At 42.5% G+C, this 17,034-nt stretch overlaps 1 protein-coding gene across 1 annotated transcript in view; it reads right to left on the bottom strand.

The window, feature by feature from the left end:
- LOC136293369 (unconventional myosin-X-like) overlaps nucleotides 1-17,034 on the bottom strand; it is a 90,093-nt gene that overhangs the window by 47,442 nt on the left and 25,617 nt on the right. The window contains exons 6-15 of the mRNA XM_066190079.1: nucleotides 14,402-14,526; nucleotides 13,066-13,079; nucleotides 12,377-12,461; nucleotides 10,803-10,906; nucleotides 9,330-9,459; nucleotides 8,370-8,488; nucleotides 4,633-4,779; nucleotides 3,820-3,920; nucleotides 1,921-1,987; nucleotides 1,377-1,469 (exon numbers count right to left, since the gene is read on the bottom strand). Of these exons, the coding sequence (XP_066046176.1) occupies nucleotides 1,377-1,469; nucleotides 1,921-1,987; nucleotides 3,820-3,920; nucleotides 4,633-4,779; nucleotides 8,370-8,488; nucleotides 9,330-9,459; nucleotides 10,803-10,906; nucleotides 12,377-12,461; nucleotides 13,066-13,079; nucleotides 14,402-14,526 (985 nt within the window). The remainder of the gene's footprint in view (nucleotides 1-1,376; nucleotides 1,470-1,920; nucleotides 1,988-3,819; nucleotides 3,921-4,632; nucleotides 4,780-8,369; nucleotides 8,489-9,329; nucleotides 9,460-10,802; nucleotides 10,907-12,376; nucleotides 12,462-13,065; nucleotides 13,080-14,401; nucleotides 14,527-17,034) is intronic.

Raw genomic sequence — 17,034 nt, forward strand, 5'->3', positions numbered from 1 at the left:
CAATGCACAGAAATCACCAAAAATAGCAACCAAAATGTAGTGGGGCATAAAGGAATGCAAAATAATACTGGCAGTCTCATGCTGCTGTACAATAAACCACAGGTACCTTCTTACCAAGGGAACTGCATTCTGGTCTGATTATTTATCTCAGAAAAGAATAGAGAAAAAAATATGTAGACAAATTCAGAAATGAACAGCAGAAAGAAAGAGGAGCTTTGAAATTTCTCCATTTGGAGACAAACTGAAGAGTTTGGGACAGTTGAGAAAGAAAATTCATAACAAGTGATACATTAAAAATATTCATTAGTTCTATATTAAGAAATACCAACAACAATTTAAAGAAAAAGAAGACAAATCAGACAGTCTCACATTTCTTGACCTATAAGCCAAGGCAAAGCCACAGCAGACAAAGTTGAAGGCCTTGATTTAAGCCCAAAGAAAGTAAGTATTTCCTCAAAGCTGTAAGTAGCCAACCAAAAGTCATTGCTATTGTTTCTAATTTGAAGTCATGAATATTACAAGCAGAGTTACAATGCAAATATGGAAAATGAGAATATCTGCATCTATGCCAATTAAAAAAAATTCAGATAAAGGACACAGATTTGTATGTTTTCAGGCTTGGATGAAGTCTGAATTAAAAGACTAGAAAACATATTTGCTGACAGTGTTCTTACTAAAGAAGTTAATTATTCCATAAGTCCATCCTACAGGCTTTAATTTACTTTGTTTTCAGTCTATTTACTATTTAGAACAAAGTGTTGGCTGTACCAGAGACATGGTATGGGATTGCGACAGTGATCTCAGTGGGGTTTCTGTCTCCCCAGGATAGCTTTCTGACCTGCATGAAAAAGCTGTTCCACCAATGTGTCCAGAACACAAGAAAGGGGATGAAAGAATTTAATTAATTAGGAACAATAAGAGAGCTTTCATTAAAAGTCATGAGGCAAAAGCCATCCCCAGCCCCAGGAGACAGATTTGACATGCTCTGGAGTAGACTGCAGTGAGTCAGCTGGCAGGAGAAACCCACACACACTGTGCAGCCACATCCTGTGCCTGGGGTCCTGCCTCGTGTCCCGTCGCAGACCAGCAGAACCTGACTCCATCCCATGCTGCAAATTCAAACCTCCTCTGCCCACAGCCTGTGGAATGCACACTCCCTCTTCTCTATGTGCACAGGAGACCATTCTCAGGTTGCTTTACATATTACTGTTGTTCAGTGCAGCTTTATTAAACACTCACAGGTTTGGGCCTAAAGCATTTTAAATTTCCTGCACAAAGCACATATTTTACATCAACAAAACCTTCACTTTAGGTTTTGAAATGCTGATGGGGCTAACATACTGATCATTTGCCTGCCAGGTTATTTTCTTACTTACCATATGCTGGCTGTGAAGTTTTTCCAGAAGGGTGTTGTCTGTGCCTTTGGGGAATCGACTCTCTTCATTCACCAAAGCCAGTAGACCTAGTTTCTACAGCAAAACAAGAGACAGGCTTTTACAGTCAGCAAAAGCTTTAACTACACAGCACCAAGCCAAGAACTGGAGATTTGAACAGACCATTGAGCAATAACCCTTGAGTTATACCCAGCAAAACTCAAACTGAAAGCAGAATTCTGGACAGTTAATGCATTCAGCAAGCAGAACATAAGTGGAGGTTATTTATAAAAAAATCACATTAAGGTTTTACTTGAATGCTAATCCCTGTCTAAAACTATGACACCCTTCCTAAGCCTATTCTCAACAATAAGCCAAGATCTGCTTTCTTGAGCCGGGACTATGGGTGGGACAGCTTTTGCCAGATCACTGTGGGAAGAGGATCTAAGCAACTATCTGCTTTTAAAACCAGGAAATGTCAGGGAAGATCTCAAGACAAACAGCATTCCCAACTTATCCCTAGAAACTATCACAGGTAGCTACTTACCTTCTCAATAAGGTCCAGGCACTCCGCATTATCCATCCAGTCAATGGCTTCCCAGTTTATCCCTTCCCTGACAGTCAAGAAAAAACAGAACAAAGTTATGAAATGGAAGATCCAGTGTCCTGGGGTGTAGGAGAGCAGAAGTAACTGAGCCTGGCAGCTGTCCCAGGACTCAAGGTGATTTGCAGGAATTAGGCTTTGCCATGGCTGAGGAAAAAGAATAGGGGACAAAACGCTCTGCTAACACAAGGAGATGGAAATAAGAGACAGGCTTTCTTATCCATACCAGTGACTTAGACTGATGCTTTTGTTATAGTCATTGAGCAAATTTCACGTGAATTTTGGGACTGTGCTCTTTCTGGAGTGATGAGCATCAGTCCACACAATGGTGATGATGGACAGTTTGCTACACAGCTTCAAGAGTCAGCTGCTGACCCATCAACCTGGAAGGAAGGCCTGAAGAACATCTGCCAGAAGACTGAACCCCAGTTCACAGATCCACCAGGAGAGAGTTTTCAGGGAGAGTTTTGAAGATTATGACACAGATGAGCTGTGGCCTGACATGCAGGGAACCTACAGGGTAGCCCTGCATCTTTCAGAATAGAAGCTGATGTAGGTACAGTAGTACAATAATGTGCTTTGAAAATCACCCATGACATTCTGTAAATCTGCTGAATGTGTTTTTCCCCCTTACCATCTTCTTATACTCCCATAATAAAGGATATGTCTGTTGTCAGAATGCAGGGTAGCCTAGGAGAACTCTTAAGAATACAAGAAAGACTAGAGGTTATGAGTGAAGCTACTTACTGACATTCTGATACAGAAACCTTTCAGGTGGAGACTAACATTTTGAAGATAGTGGAGCTGTTGCCTCCGAATGCTTCAGCCCAGGCTTCATACTTTAAGGTTCAAAGCATCAAGATGAGATGCATGAACCTACTAATTAAGCCTGAAGAAGCAGAGCTTATATGGTGAAAGATGAGCTTTAAGTACAGTGTCTTAGAATAATTTTATATGTAGTCAATAAAAAAACCCTCTCATTCCTTCCAAAGTTCAGCCACAGAATTTAAACTTCTCTGCAACCATCAGGAAAGAATAATTTGTCATGACGGTACCATTTTTAATACAAGATTCCTGCAATGGTGGAACTGGCCTGAGAAGTGAGCACATAAATAGCCTTGCAATTTTGTAATCTTTAGAATTTAATGAATTGCCTATTCAGCTGTCTCCCTTTACAAGGCTGCTCTCATTGGCCCTCCCTGACCCTATTCAATTCCTTCATTCACAAACATAAAGGCTTCTGTTTCAGAGCAACAACTGAAGTATTTGTCTAGCAGCCTTCTCTAGAAACAGAAATACTCTAGAACATCACAGGTACTTCACAAAATACAATCCAATATGAAGCCCACAGAAGAGGAAAAAGCTGTGCAGAAGGCCCCAAGCTCAGGAAACAGCCTGATGTAAATCTTGCTGAGGTAAAGAGTTCTTTTCACAGTATAGGAATCTATACTAGGACAGAAAGAGCTGTCAGATACCTCTAACTGTCTATCTTTAGGGAATTTACTTTTTGCACACCAAGATTCCATCTGCGTTACACCACCACTGCCATAGGTAAATCGTTACCAAAGTCAGTAATACTCCCAGTGACCATGACCAACTTTCCATTCAGCTGAGAGACAGACGGAGATCTGGAATTTCTGAACACTCCTTTTCCTGGAGACAAGTGACTTATGCTGGCAAAGGACATGGACAATGCTTAACAAGACACATACATGGTCAGGGTTGTATTATGGCCCAGCTATCTTTCCTGCTTCAGTGGCAGGGACTGAGCAGCACAGGAGGAATGATGCCCCCTTCCTCCTACTACGAAAGCAGCGGGGCCCTGCTCCCATTGTTTGTCACCTGTTGTACTCCAGCTGCTCCAAGGAGAAGATGTGTTTGTTGAAATATTCCTGGAGTTTCTCATTTGCATAGTTAATGTTAAATTGCTCAAAACGATTCACCTGCCAAAAGAAAAAAAAATTAAAATTTTACATTCTTGTTCCTGAGCTCTAAAAGAATCTGTATGAGCAACAGGGAAGGTGTCATGCCTGAAGTAAAGCCAGAGAACACAGTGGTGTGTCAGGTGGATATGGGGAGGACAGTATGGAGAGGTCCACTAGGAGAACAGCTTTTATAGCCCATGCAAGGTTAATTCAGTAAACCTAATTCATAATAAAGCGTGCTAAAGACAATTATGTTTCTCTTCTTGGAAGAAAGAAATAAATTCTAAACTGTTAGGTCACCAGGCTTTCTCTTCTGTGGAATATCTGAGCAGTTACTCTATGACTGTTCAACATACATCCCACATCAGCTGTTGTTAGAAGCATTACATGCAGGGTTCTCCACACAATGCAAAACAGATGTAAACAAATAACGTACACGCAGGATTTAGATATTTAGTTTGTGTACAAATCAAAAATTCAATATTATCTATCACAGAAGATCTGCTTAGGGTCTGTATCACAAACCAGACCTTGAACATTGGCCTGTATGAATATGGCTAGCAGAAATGGGCAGCTAAACATATCTTTCTGCTTTCAGGGCAAAGTGACAGGGTAGAGATTCCAGAATGCCCTATGCTACCCTTACCAGGATGCAAACCCACCAAAGTTTCTTCCAATATGCATCAACATCTAAAAAACCAACCCACCCCACAAAAAACATAATCCTGACCTGAAAGTTCTCGAAGCCAAAGATATCCAGGATGCCCACAGACTTAAAGTTTTCCTTGCCTTTGATCTTTGTATTAATCTTGCTAATGAGCCATGAAAAACACTGGGAATAGAGTGCCATAGAGAGGGAGTCCCTGGAGTCAGCTGCCTGTAAATACAGAGAGAAAAAATGAGTCACAAAGAGAATAGAAGGAATAAGGACCACACGAATCTCTATGGGACTTCAGGTTCCTCCATTCCTCTTCAGGCTTCTCAGCCTCTGTCCTGGCTGTGCACACTGGAGTATTTATTTGTAAGAAGTTTTCAAAGAGCCAGACCACACACAGACAAGCCATAGTTTTTGGGTAACTGCACTTGAGAGGGTGAAGGAAGTAACAAAATCAGTGACATTTTTTGGAACAAGTGCTGGGACAGGGAAGGTGGCAAAATACCTCGCAACTAAGCCCACAGCAGTAATTTGTATCACCTGAGCCAACATTTACGGTGACAGGCAAGGTATCTCGGTTCAGTACTCCTAGCAGAGCTGTCAAATGGGTATCTGCTCAGTTTTCAAAAAACTGGTAGGGCAGGATTTAATACAATATTCTGTCACCAAGTTACCCTCAAAAATTCCCTTTCCAAAACATTCCTGCAAACAGCATTATCCTACTGGTATCCAGTTAGGCTGGCGAACAGTCAGGACACATGCCCCAGATGTTCATGGGTTGAAGCTTTCCTGCAGTTGCCCCAACATCCCATGCAGATATCATAACCAAGTGTCATATGTGGAAAAAATAACTTGTGATCACTAACAGGCAGTAGATAACTGGGTGTATGTAAGCGTGCGGATGAACATCCAAAATCAAACTTTTGGTATCTCAAGCAAAAGCCTGCTACCTGATAGCTGCACAAAGAGTGGGCTGGTTGCATATTTTGATAACGCTTGGACAAACAAAAGTGGCACACCTTAAATCCTCCAATTAATAAAGAGACATGAGACAGAACCACAAGACGGGAGTCTGATCATGTGCTGTCCTTCTGCACATACACTACTTAGAATGGGAAACCAGAGTTTAGGGTTCTGGAAAGAAGAGAAGGCCAAAAATAAGGGTCCCTAACAAGAAGACATGATCTCAGAGGAATGAAAAAGGAGCCAGGAGAGAAGATGGCAAAGATCATGACTGGAAGAAAGATGCTGGAAATAGGTAAAGATCCTGGAGATTGGAGACATGGAGATAAATGTCAGGGACCTTGGCTGGTAGTACCTGAGACTGATAACTGCAACTGCACAACATAAACCCAGAAAAGCTTTTGCCCAACCCTCCTGGACAAGCTGCAAACTCCCAACTGGGAAAAGAAGTTGACATTTTGAGAATTTTGAAGAATGTAATGCTGAGGGGTGAGCAAGCCAGTACATGAAATAATCAAGTAGGGTGAAAGCTGTTATCTTGTCATTTCACAAATAAACTGCAGTAAATAGATTACAGGTTGCTCCCCCTGTCTCACCTGTGACACCAGAAGGGCAATTCCTTCAGTAGGCCAGACCAGCAATGACAGATCTTCTAAATGCACCCTCGCCCCCTTCAGTTTTACAACCCTAAATAACATGAGCTCTTTGCTAATGGCACAGGCCAACTGTTTCTGATCCCTTCCAGTGTCTCAGACTTCTGAGACCCAGCCTGCCAGATCTTCCTTTTCACCCAACCACACCGGTTTTCTCCTTTCTCTTCCTAGGTACTATTTCCTCTTCGGCAGCTCAGAGTTGACACAGAACAACCTCCCCTCTCCACAGAAGAGAACATTCCAAAGCATGGGCACACACGCCTTTTCTGGATATTTCTTCTGTCCATCAGACGATCTGCCTTATTTGTTGAGACTAAGAACGCCCTCAAGGCCATGCCTGTCTAGTGCATCTGGCTGCAGAGTAAGTTGGACACATTTTCCAGGAACAAGACCTCCCCATCCAGCTGTAAGCAAAGCCACTTTCCCCACAATATGGCTCAAATGAGATTCTCAAAGGCGCCTTTCATCCTCCCAGCTTTGCCTGCCTTTAGGCCAGTTCATCCATTCAGCCCACTGAAATGTCAAAGCTCGGATGGGTAATAAGCCCATTACATAATGAGAAATCCCCAGCAATTCTATCCCCACAACAAGTGGGAATAGGTGGGTGCAGCACTTAGGGCTTAGTCAGGAAGAGTCTTTACAGGCCCAGTGTTGAGTGCAACAGGCTCACCTAGTGAAGACAGCTAAATGGCAGCATCCACTTGATATCACAATTTTCTTGTGGCCTTGATACTTCATTGGGCTGCAAGCAGTAAGTGTGGGGTCCAATACACACACACATCAGGAATAGCTATACTATCAGGAAAAGCTCTGTTCAGGGAGGCTCTGTAAATCCTACAACTGCATACTATTGCTGTGGACTGCATGAAGTGCCTCTGGTATTATCTGTTAGCCAACCTTACGCACTTCTAGAGAAAGATGCAGCTTATTTAGGACAGACAGCTGAGAAGAAAACTGTGATATCGGATACTGAGGATATCTACCACAGACTACAGGCTGAAAAATAATTTTCACACAATTTCACTGCAAAGAAAGGTCACAGACGATGCAAAAAAAAAAAGAGACCATTTCTTAAAGGCAAAGCTTAGTTTGTGACATATTAGCATGTGTGTTCATAGCAAGAAAAGAGCAACTACTCTACCATAATGAGGATTACTGAGACTTCAGCTTGAATACAGTGCCCAGTTAGGGGCACTCCACTTCTTAAAAGATGTGGGAAAACAGAGACAGAAGACAAAGAGATTTAGAAAATTACTTACAAGGAAGCACTGAAGGAACTGGATTGTTTAGCTTAGAAAAGAGAACACCACATGAAAAACTTCACAGAAGCCAAAGCTTGTAAGGTGGACAGCTGGGATGTCAAAGGTAATCTAAATATGAGGAAAATCTTTTCAACTCCAGACTCCACTGCAGCTAAAGCAGGATACTTAAAGATGCTGTGAAATTCCTTCCATGGGAAATCTGAAGGAAAGTTAGACAGACATCCATCAGAGAGAGTCTAGTAACCCTGGCTTCTCTGCCAAAGTAGGCGTTGGATTGATAACCCTCTGCAGTCTGTGCCAGCACATGATTTCCATTACAGATGTTCATTTTGTTATAACATGATGCCTTTTCCATCCTAGTAATAGTACTCTTTGCTTTCCAGTGTCTTGCATTTTATTAATGCAGAGGATTTTGTACAATTATCTGTGCATGGACCTAAAACACCAAGAGTGCCCTCAAGTGATCAGCAACACCACAAGAGCTACATATCAGTTTATTCAGTCCTCCTTTGTGGTTGTATGGATCTGGAAAGAAGCTGCTATGGGGTAACAGCCCAATATCTGCCAGATGTTTTGTGGGAACTGTGTGCCAGCTTTTGCTTTCCAGTAAACACCGTGTAACCTGGGAGTGCTGCAGGTTAAAGCACGCACACGTGCAATTACCACAAAGCATCTGATGCACCTTCTGCATGCCACAAGTATGACCAGTGCCTGGTGAATGAAGGTGACTTAAAACTAGTATTGTGCACTGGTATTTGCAAGTGAACTCCCCTGGAGAGCCTGAAAAGCAGCATCAACACTGGGACCTGAGGAATAAGGGCAAAGTACCTGAGGAAACAGGAGGCCCTGGGTTGGAATGGGTGATACAGGAGGAAGACTCAGGGCCTGGAAATGCAGAAGTGCCAGAAGTGGAAGCATACACTAGGACACTTACCTGCTCCACAGTGAGAGGGGAGCTGATTTCTTCCCCACGCAGAATCATGGACCTCTGTGTCAGTACTTCAGAAAGCTGAAAGGCGTCTAAGCCCAGGAGGTCACTGGCAACATTCAGCACTAAAAGGAAGACACACTTTTTTCTCCTGCACAGATCCCCATCACTCATAGGGATATTTTTGCAGCTTGGTGAGGAAATCCCAGGGACTTCTACAAGGCAGGTGACTAAACCCCAGCACAAAACGCACTCCCCCTTACTTGATTCTCTTGGGCATACCCAAAGCTGTAGGCTCACATACCCATAATGGACCACAGTCAGATACTCATGTAAGTCAGCTTTCCTGCTGACAACAGGAAGAGCAAAACCGTGTGTAAAACTCAGCACCACCTAAACACTGCATGAGAAGATAGGTTAAGCACAGTATTGTTAAAGCACAATACTGCAGTCTGAGCATGGGATTGCTAAACTTGGATGTTAAGAAGAGAGGCAATTAACTTATGACTTGAAGCACTTCTAATATATATTTATTGCTTCTGTCTGTTTTGGGACTCACTTTGAAGACCAGCTCAAATTAGATAATTGCAACAGAGTGCACACTAGCAACTGCTTCAAATGAAGATGGGGGAAAGTCTCTAACAGATCACTTGTATCTCAAACTCCTTCCTGATCCTATTTCTTCCATCTCTTTCAATGTAAAAGAGAAATTGTGAGGCTGTGGACTCAGTCTGAGAATATCCAGGAACACAAATGGACCACAGGGCCACAGACCAGCTAAATCCCACTGGTACCCTGGAGCCATGCATCTTGTGGCAATGCTTTTGTAGGGTTAAACTACAGGGAACCTGCTGGTGAAGGTACTACAGACCAGTATAACAGAGGGAGAAAGGAAAAGGTAGAGGGTTTTATTGGGTGCCTTATGGGGCTTTGCATGGTCTACTAAGTTGCTAGGGTCCTACTTACCTGCTTTGGTTGTAACCTGGGCCCCACCAGCTGTCATGAATTCAACGTTTCCCAAATGAAGTGTGCCAGAAAGAAGTTTGAAGATGTCTCTGATTTCTTCAGTGCTGAAGTCCACCACCTTCATGGCAGTCTATGCAAAACCAAACACCTAATATTAGCTGAATGTACAGCCTAGTACAAAGCAACCACCAGAGCCAGGTCCAGTGTGTGTAAAATGTAAAACTCAGAATTATAGTCACCATGAATACAAATGAAATGGGTTGGCACAGCACCTCTATGAGGTATACATTTGTCAGTGATCTTTACTGTCTCACATTCTCTCCTACATTTGCTGTATAGCCACCTAAGGCAGGTGGGCATTTGCCCCATCCTCTGGTTGGACGCTGCTGCCACCATTGACGGTCTGTCACAGGGAGAACATGTTTGTGCCTGTGTGAGGAAATCCTACCCTGAACACTGGCAGCACAGGTTACAGATGTTACTGGATGGCTTCCACATTCTTGCTTACTTTCTTCCCTGAAGGACAGATCCATATAAGATACTTAATTTACTCTGATCCACATAACCCCCTTAATTCGTTAAGTATAGTAGATTTATGCAGCAAGATTTAAAACCAGGCTTTCAGCATTAACTGCTAGATAGTTGGAAAGAGATTATCAGATAATAAGGAAGTATGTCACATTCCCTCTTAGTGCCTGCATATGAGCCAGGGTTCTTGGGACATAAATTGACTTTGAGAGGTAGGACCTAGTCTTCATGCATTCACCCTGTCAGTGGGGCACTCTGGGGTTCTAATTCCCTTCTTTCCTCCAGCATCTCTTCAGCTGAAGAATAAATGCCATATTTCCATTAAAACTTCTGCTGTACAGGTGTTTCCTTCCCTTAAAACACACCTAACCAGGAGCTACTGAAATCCTAAGATGACTCTACTCTTGACTCTACATCTTGCCTATCTGGTTCCACCTACATTATTAAAGCCTTCAGGCCAACAAGTATTTATCAAATAAAACATGAATTTGCACATTCATCCTGCTAATCCCTTAAACTCTGATAAGATGGTATCTATTGAATCTCTGTGGTATTTCAGAATAGCTGTTTTGCACAGGTGATTTAACTTTACTGGAGTATTTCTGGAGAACAGTACCTTCAGACCAAACTGTTCCCCTTCTAATGGTCAGAGTGAGGTTTCCAGCCTATTTAGAAGGCTCCTATGAACCATTATGAGGTGGGGTTCTGCTCCCCCAAATTCTCTATCATTCTAAATTATTATTCATACTGACTGTTTCCCAAATTCCCTCACTTCTGTACACTGAAGTCACTATTTGAGTCTTGTTTTAGCTGAGTTTTGGACTTGTTGAACACCAAATTTTGGCTTCAGGCAAATAATTTCTGCCTGTGAGATCTAGACCATGCAGCATGTTTAGTCCATGAGACTGAGCCCAAAGGTTCAGGAGGAGTTAAGACTGGACTCACCATGACCTTACTGAACATCTCTACATCATTCAGGTTCTCATCAGTCACACAGCCAGACTGGTTCAAGTAGCGGTAAGTCTCTGGCTCACTGAGGGAGAGGCTCTCTGCAATAGAAGAAAAAGAGGCGGGAATGAGAGAACGATTTATTTAGCAACCAGTCTTTTAATTCATAGAAGAGGAGGGTGTGCTGTACACACAAAGCTTGCAGATGGTATGCACAATTATTTAGAACCGTCAAATCCCAAGCTGCAGAGTCTCAGAAGAATATCTCAACACTGAATTGACTGAAGAAAAAAAAATTAATTCTAGCCTAAAAGTGTACAGAAAAATAGTATTAACTGTATACATATGGTAATGACCTCTAAATTAGATATCATCACTTGACACAGAGTTCAGAGTCACAGTCAGATTTCTGAAAATATTCAGTGCTAAGCAGCAGTTAAAAACTGAACATAGTTCACAGAACTAAATGTAAAACCAGAATTAGGTCTGATGTGCAACCACATCTTAAACACTCTCTGCAGATTTGATCCTCCATTTTGAAAAGAAAGTAGGAGAACTAAAAGATCAATGGAGAAAGGAGACAAGGATGATCAAGAGCCAAAACCACATTACAGATAGGGAGGTGAAGGAGTCTGGGACACCAGCTTGGAGAAGTGGATGGGGAGGAATAGCAGAGATCTGCTGAAGAAAAGAATCTGTTTTGTATGTTTTTCCTAAGGAATTGATAATAACCATGATCCCCACTATTTTCCTTTGCTTTAGATTGATCTCTGAATTGAGCTAAGTAGCCATTCCTGCACATACCCCCTAAAACTGACTTCTACTGTGTCAGGCCCAAATCTTCCATCTGATTATCCTACCACACAGAGAACAAAAGCATAAAGAAATTCCCCAGGCCCTCAAAACCAGAGTAAAAATGTAATATGTTCCTCCCTGCCTATCTGACCTCTCCAGAAACAGCATCAGGGCTCAGCAATGCCTGGGACAGATACACACAAATGTTGTTAGGGGGATGCTGCACTACAAAGAGGATTCATCCACAGTCTGCAGCTGGCACTTTCTCTGTGTGCACTTTTTCAGACCCACCTCTTCTTTCCCCAAGTACAGAGCTATAAACCCTTTGTTCAGACACAAGACATGTTTTGGTTCTAGTGCTTCCACTACATTGCTGGCATTTGTAATTCTTCTCTCTATTATTACCTATATGGAAGATTTGTTCTAAAAATAGATCTATCAGCTCATCCTTTGAACTCCTTGAACAGCTCCCACCAGTAACTGAATCAAGACTCTTTACCCTTCCTCTGCCTCTAGCCAGTTCCATCACCTCATCACTTTGCACATACTTTTTCCTTCAGCACAGAATGCCTGAAGTCTTTTCTCAAAAGGAATTTCTGTCATCCTCAGTCTCTTTCTCTTAACTCTCCTTTCTGTTTCCCATGAAATCACCACATGGTGGCCTTCAAGAAGGAACTACATATCAAGTACCTGAAATATCCATGCTCTGACTTACAGCTGCTTCACACGTTGGACTGGAAACAGGACAAGAGACATATCCCAGAAAATGAAATTACCTTTCTGCTCCCCACTCACACCAGCCAGCAGTGCATAAAAGATGTGGTAATTCCGCTCCCCAGGGTTCTGATGTACCACCCTGTTCTGAAACAAAGAATACAAGAGTAACCAGCAGAAAAAGATCAGACTTGTGGTTGCAAAGGCAAAGAGAGGACCAGGATGCAGGTTAATCTCCAGGGCTAATGCACAAGAGGGGCTTCTTGCTATTTAATGATGGTTTTGTCTAAATAAATTCTACATCAAGATCTTTGTGGCTGTGCAACTGAGCATACACGTGAACAAACTGAACTTTGTCAGTTCTTGCCCTGCTCTTCAGTGAATTCCTGACTCCAAAGTAAACCACATCCAATCAGGGATGCCTGCATTTGGAGTTGTACCCCATATTTTTCTCTGTGGAGCTGTATTTCCAGGTACTTTTCTCTCCCTTTCTCCCAGGTAAACAGTTCTTTCTTGGAGTCTCTCTGTAATGCACAGAGTTTATCAAAGATGGGAGAAGAGGCCATGATAGATAGAGAACAAACATTGCTCCTCTGCCTTTTCCTCAGTTGGGACAGTTGCAGCAGTAACACCTAAGGAGCTGATGTCTGCACTCTGCAGTGGAGACAGCCTCATCCGGGAGGTGATCTGGCAATGCCACACCTCCGATGAGGAGAGGGCCCACCCAGCAGTCAGTATAGGTGATACCTACCTTTTCCAGTAAATCTGAACAGCATATTAAGGAAAAAATATCCAAGTGACAGAAGCACAGATTTCTTGATGATAGGCAAAAAAACTTCTAGACACATTGGGATGAACCCTGCAACAAGCAACAAATCATGAAATAACTGGCACTTTGGGAAGTAGGTAAAGAGTGTTTCTAAACATCATCTTAGATCATCCTCTCTATTCAGTGTCCAAGGAGGCATGATGTGCCAAAGAGATATTTAAAAGGGCAGGGCCAGGTAGAGCACAGATAACCTAACAAAAGATGAGCCATATTAGGAACACCTAGAAAGATTAGAGGCCGCTCTTATCTGAACGTCTGCATTGCATACAGCAAATCTTGCATCAGTTCTCACTGCTCCTGCAAGAGACTGCTATCTTAAATCCACCACAGCACAAAGAGCAGAGGCCAAACAATCCAAGCCTGTCATTTATAACGGCAATAAATTCATCTGGCTGCTACTCCAGTGGCAATAGCTGTGGTTTTCAGTCAGCAGCTTTGAACATATATCAAGAACTGTACCCAGGGCAGCTTTACCCGCCTCATAGAGACAAAAAATATGTCAAAGCCTCTGGGAGAGGGGTACCTGGGCATACAGGGAAGAAAGTCATCATGGCACAACACAGTTGGACTATATCCAGTCTTCAACGTCCATGTTCTCACTGGAACAGGCTCCTCACAGAAGTGGTCATGTCACCAAAGCTTGTCAGAGTACCAGGAGCATCTGGACAATGTGCATCAGTCATACGATTTCATTTTAGGTAGTCTTGAGAGGACCAAGGAGTTGGACTTAATGATCCTTATGGATCCTTCCCAACTTGAGATATTCTGTGATTCTATGACTAGGGTTCCAAGGTCAGCTGAAGATGGCAGCCAAAACAGGGACTCATAATTCTCTGCTGCACCCAAATATTGTTCAGAATATATTTATTCTTGGTTTGGTCTCACTTTTCTCAATCATGAATTCATTGGCAGAGCTAAGTGAAACAAACCAAACACCTAATGTGGAGCAAAGAGGATGCAATCAACCTGGGGGATCTTCAAGGTGGAAAATTCCAGGATTTTAAGTGTCAAGTGTTGAGATTAATGAAGTGGAAAGTCAAACTATGTCCCTACCTAATGCAGTACTGAGACAAAAAGTTCCCAGAGTTAGGTGCTGCAGAGCCACAAAACAAACACTTCTTCCCTCTTTAAGTTGCAAATTTGCCCACAGTTGTAAATTGACTTTGAAAAACTTTGATGAGGGATTTCCTGACCTACACTGAGCTACTCCTCATCTCTGTCACCCAGTCCATTTCTGGTCCACTGCAGAAAAGGATACAATCAGTTACTCGGCCGCCCTGGATGTGTCCATGTTGAGAGAAGTGCAGCTGGATGAACTTGCCAAAGCGGCTGGAGTTGTTGTTATAAACTGTCTTGGCATTTCCAAAGGCCTCCAGAATGGGGCTGCAGAAACAAGGCAATGCAGATATGATTAGTGATGGGACACCATTAAAACAAAGCATGTGCCCACTCTTTTGACATTTGCACACTATGTTCTGCCACAAGAGATTAATTTGTTACAGCACCAGCCTGGGCAAGCAGGAAGGGCTCAAGGAAAAGGAAGGATGGCAAAAGCAGTTTAACACGCTGCTAGATAAATGTTAAACCTTCGGGATTGCAGTTAATTAAATGAGTCCCCAGTCTGTATGAGCAGCTGGTGCTCACACTGTCAAGGGCATTCCCCACCAGTGTGGCTTCAGGAAGTGAAAGGTGGCAAGACTCAGCCAGGTTGTGTCCTCAACACAGCACATCCCATGAATGCAACTGTACTTTTTCAAGGATTTTCAGAAGTATCAGACATATACATAAAACACTCTGTAGCTTCAAACCACATACTTCTACATTCATTCTACCTTTTTTCCTTCTGCCTTTGATAAACCATCTCTTAAAATTATAGGCGAACATCTTCAAACTAACAAACAGCAATAAAACAATTTGTTTGGTACTTAAATTTGATACACAAGCCCTCATTATCTACATCTTGCTTAGGCTGATATAAGCCACATGGTTTCCAAGTAGAGGGACTAGACACACACTATAGATTTGAAAATTACATTCTAAGAGAGTGACATCATCCACTTCAGTTCAAAAAAAAAGTTGCAAAAAAATCTATTGCCAAACGTCAGACTGGCCATAAATTGAAAAATTTTGTCTGCTGGTCACCTTCCCATCTTCAGGAAAAAAAACAGTTAAAATGCTTGGTATCTGCTTCACAGAACAGTACAAGAGAAAAGCCTAAACCATGCGAACTGTTACACTGAATCCAGGATTAAAATATACATTTCTGCAATTAAGCCAATTCTAAGATAATCTGAAGGGCTGACAAGCAAGGAATCACAGAGATGCTACAAGAGCAGCCTGTATGTTTTCATGTCTAATTTTAAAACATACATAGTTTTAAACAAAAATTATTGCTGTTATTACCCTCAGAAATATTGGCTTTTAAACATCTCCATAGATCTATTGTGCAGTCCCACTGGAGACTGCGGCAGATATTGGATTATTCACAAGTTAGTAAATACAGCATAAAAATAACCACAACTAGAGACATCCTGGAGCTTGCAGAAAGCTTCAGGCCCTGAGAGTGTTAGCTAAGGGAGAGCTGTGGTTAAGGAAACACTCAAGAACCTTCAGGAAAATCCAGGCAGTATTTTCCTAACATCTCTTGAAACAATCACTTTCAAGTAACAAGGATAGAAATGAAAACTCCTCTGTTATAATACACTACAACCATAGAAATTCCAGTTAGAGCAATCTGGGTGTGCAGATCAGGAAGGTTCCTTGCCCTGAAGAATTTGAACTCCAACACCCACACCTCTGAAACAAGTATGTAAATAAGAACATTGCACAGAAATATCCCACTGAGCACACCACTGCCATGAATCAACAAAATTAATGCGGACAGCCAGAAATAGGGAGGACAGGGTTATGTTATATGACCACCACTGATGCAGTGAGAGTGCAGGAGCCAGCTAGCCAATCTTTGTGGCTCTAAACCATGTTAAATTATATAAGAAAAGCACAAGGAAATATCTTTATAGTTCAGTTTCACAATGGACTCACACACATGGGTGTGAAGTCTTCCAGGCTTAGGGGGGGAAATAAGCAGGAGGGTGTGTGAGCAGTTGCAAGGCAGAGGGTGGAGTAAGCTGGTTCAGCCAGGCATGAGGGCAGGGGACTGGACCAAGCCAATGGCCAGCAGGACATCACAGCGTGGCAGCTGAGGAAGGAGCGAACTGTGAGGCAGAGCAGCACATCAGGAAGGTGATGCTGGATGCTTGCTGGATGTGGGCAGGATGCACTCCAGCATTCAAAATAATGGGAAGCAGTTTCAGCAGGGCAGCAGAAAGCAAAGTCTGGAGTTCAGAAATACTGCACCATATACAGCTTCAGGATACAGATGCACAGTTGAAGACAAAAAGATTTGAGGACTTGGGCGGGGGTGAATAGCAAGCAAGGTGGTCATGCTGTCAGTAGTGGCACCCAACATGGAGAAGGGAGCTTCAGAGTGAAGCAAGCAAGAAAAAAACCTGAAAGTTAGCAGAATTTTTAATGGACTAATGGATATTTTCAAGAAGGAAAAGAGACAAAATCAACAGTGCCAAATGAGTTTTGAGAGCCTGATTTGTGAGAAATACACCAAGCACTAATGTTCCAACACAAGCAACTGATAGAAAGCTGATGAACTCTGTTTGCAATGCTGTCTGAAACTGAGAAAGAATCCAGAATTGTTCCTTGGTATGTGCTGGGCAAGGATGAAAATCCACTATAAGTGAACCTGAGGAAGGCCACTGTTAGAGCAAGTGCAGCGGAAGTCCAAACACATGAAGTAGGGTCCATAGGAATGGCAGCAGCTCCTGGGTCTGGGCCAGGCCTTCAGCTTCTTGTCTTCAGAGGTGACAAATCAGATTC

The sequence above is a fragment of the Chamaea fasciata genome, unplaced genomic scaffold (genome assembly GCF_029207755.1).
Source record: "Chamaea fasciata isolate MVZ Bird 193981 ecotype frontalis unplaced genomic scaffold, bChaFas1.0.hap1 SCAF_8, whole genome shotgun sequence".
Lineage (NCBI taxonomy): Eukaryota > Metazoa > Chordata > Aves > Passeriformes > Sylviidae > Chamaea > Chamaea fasciata.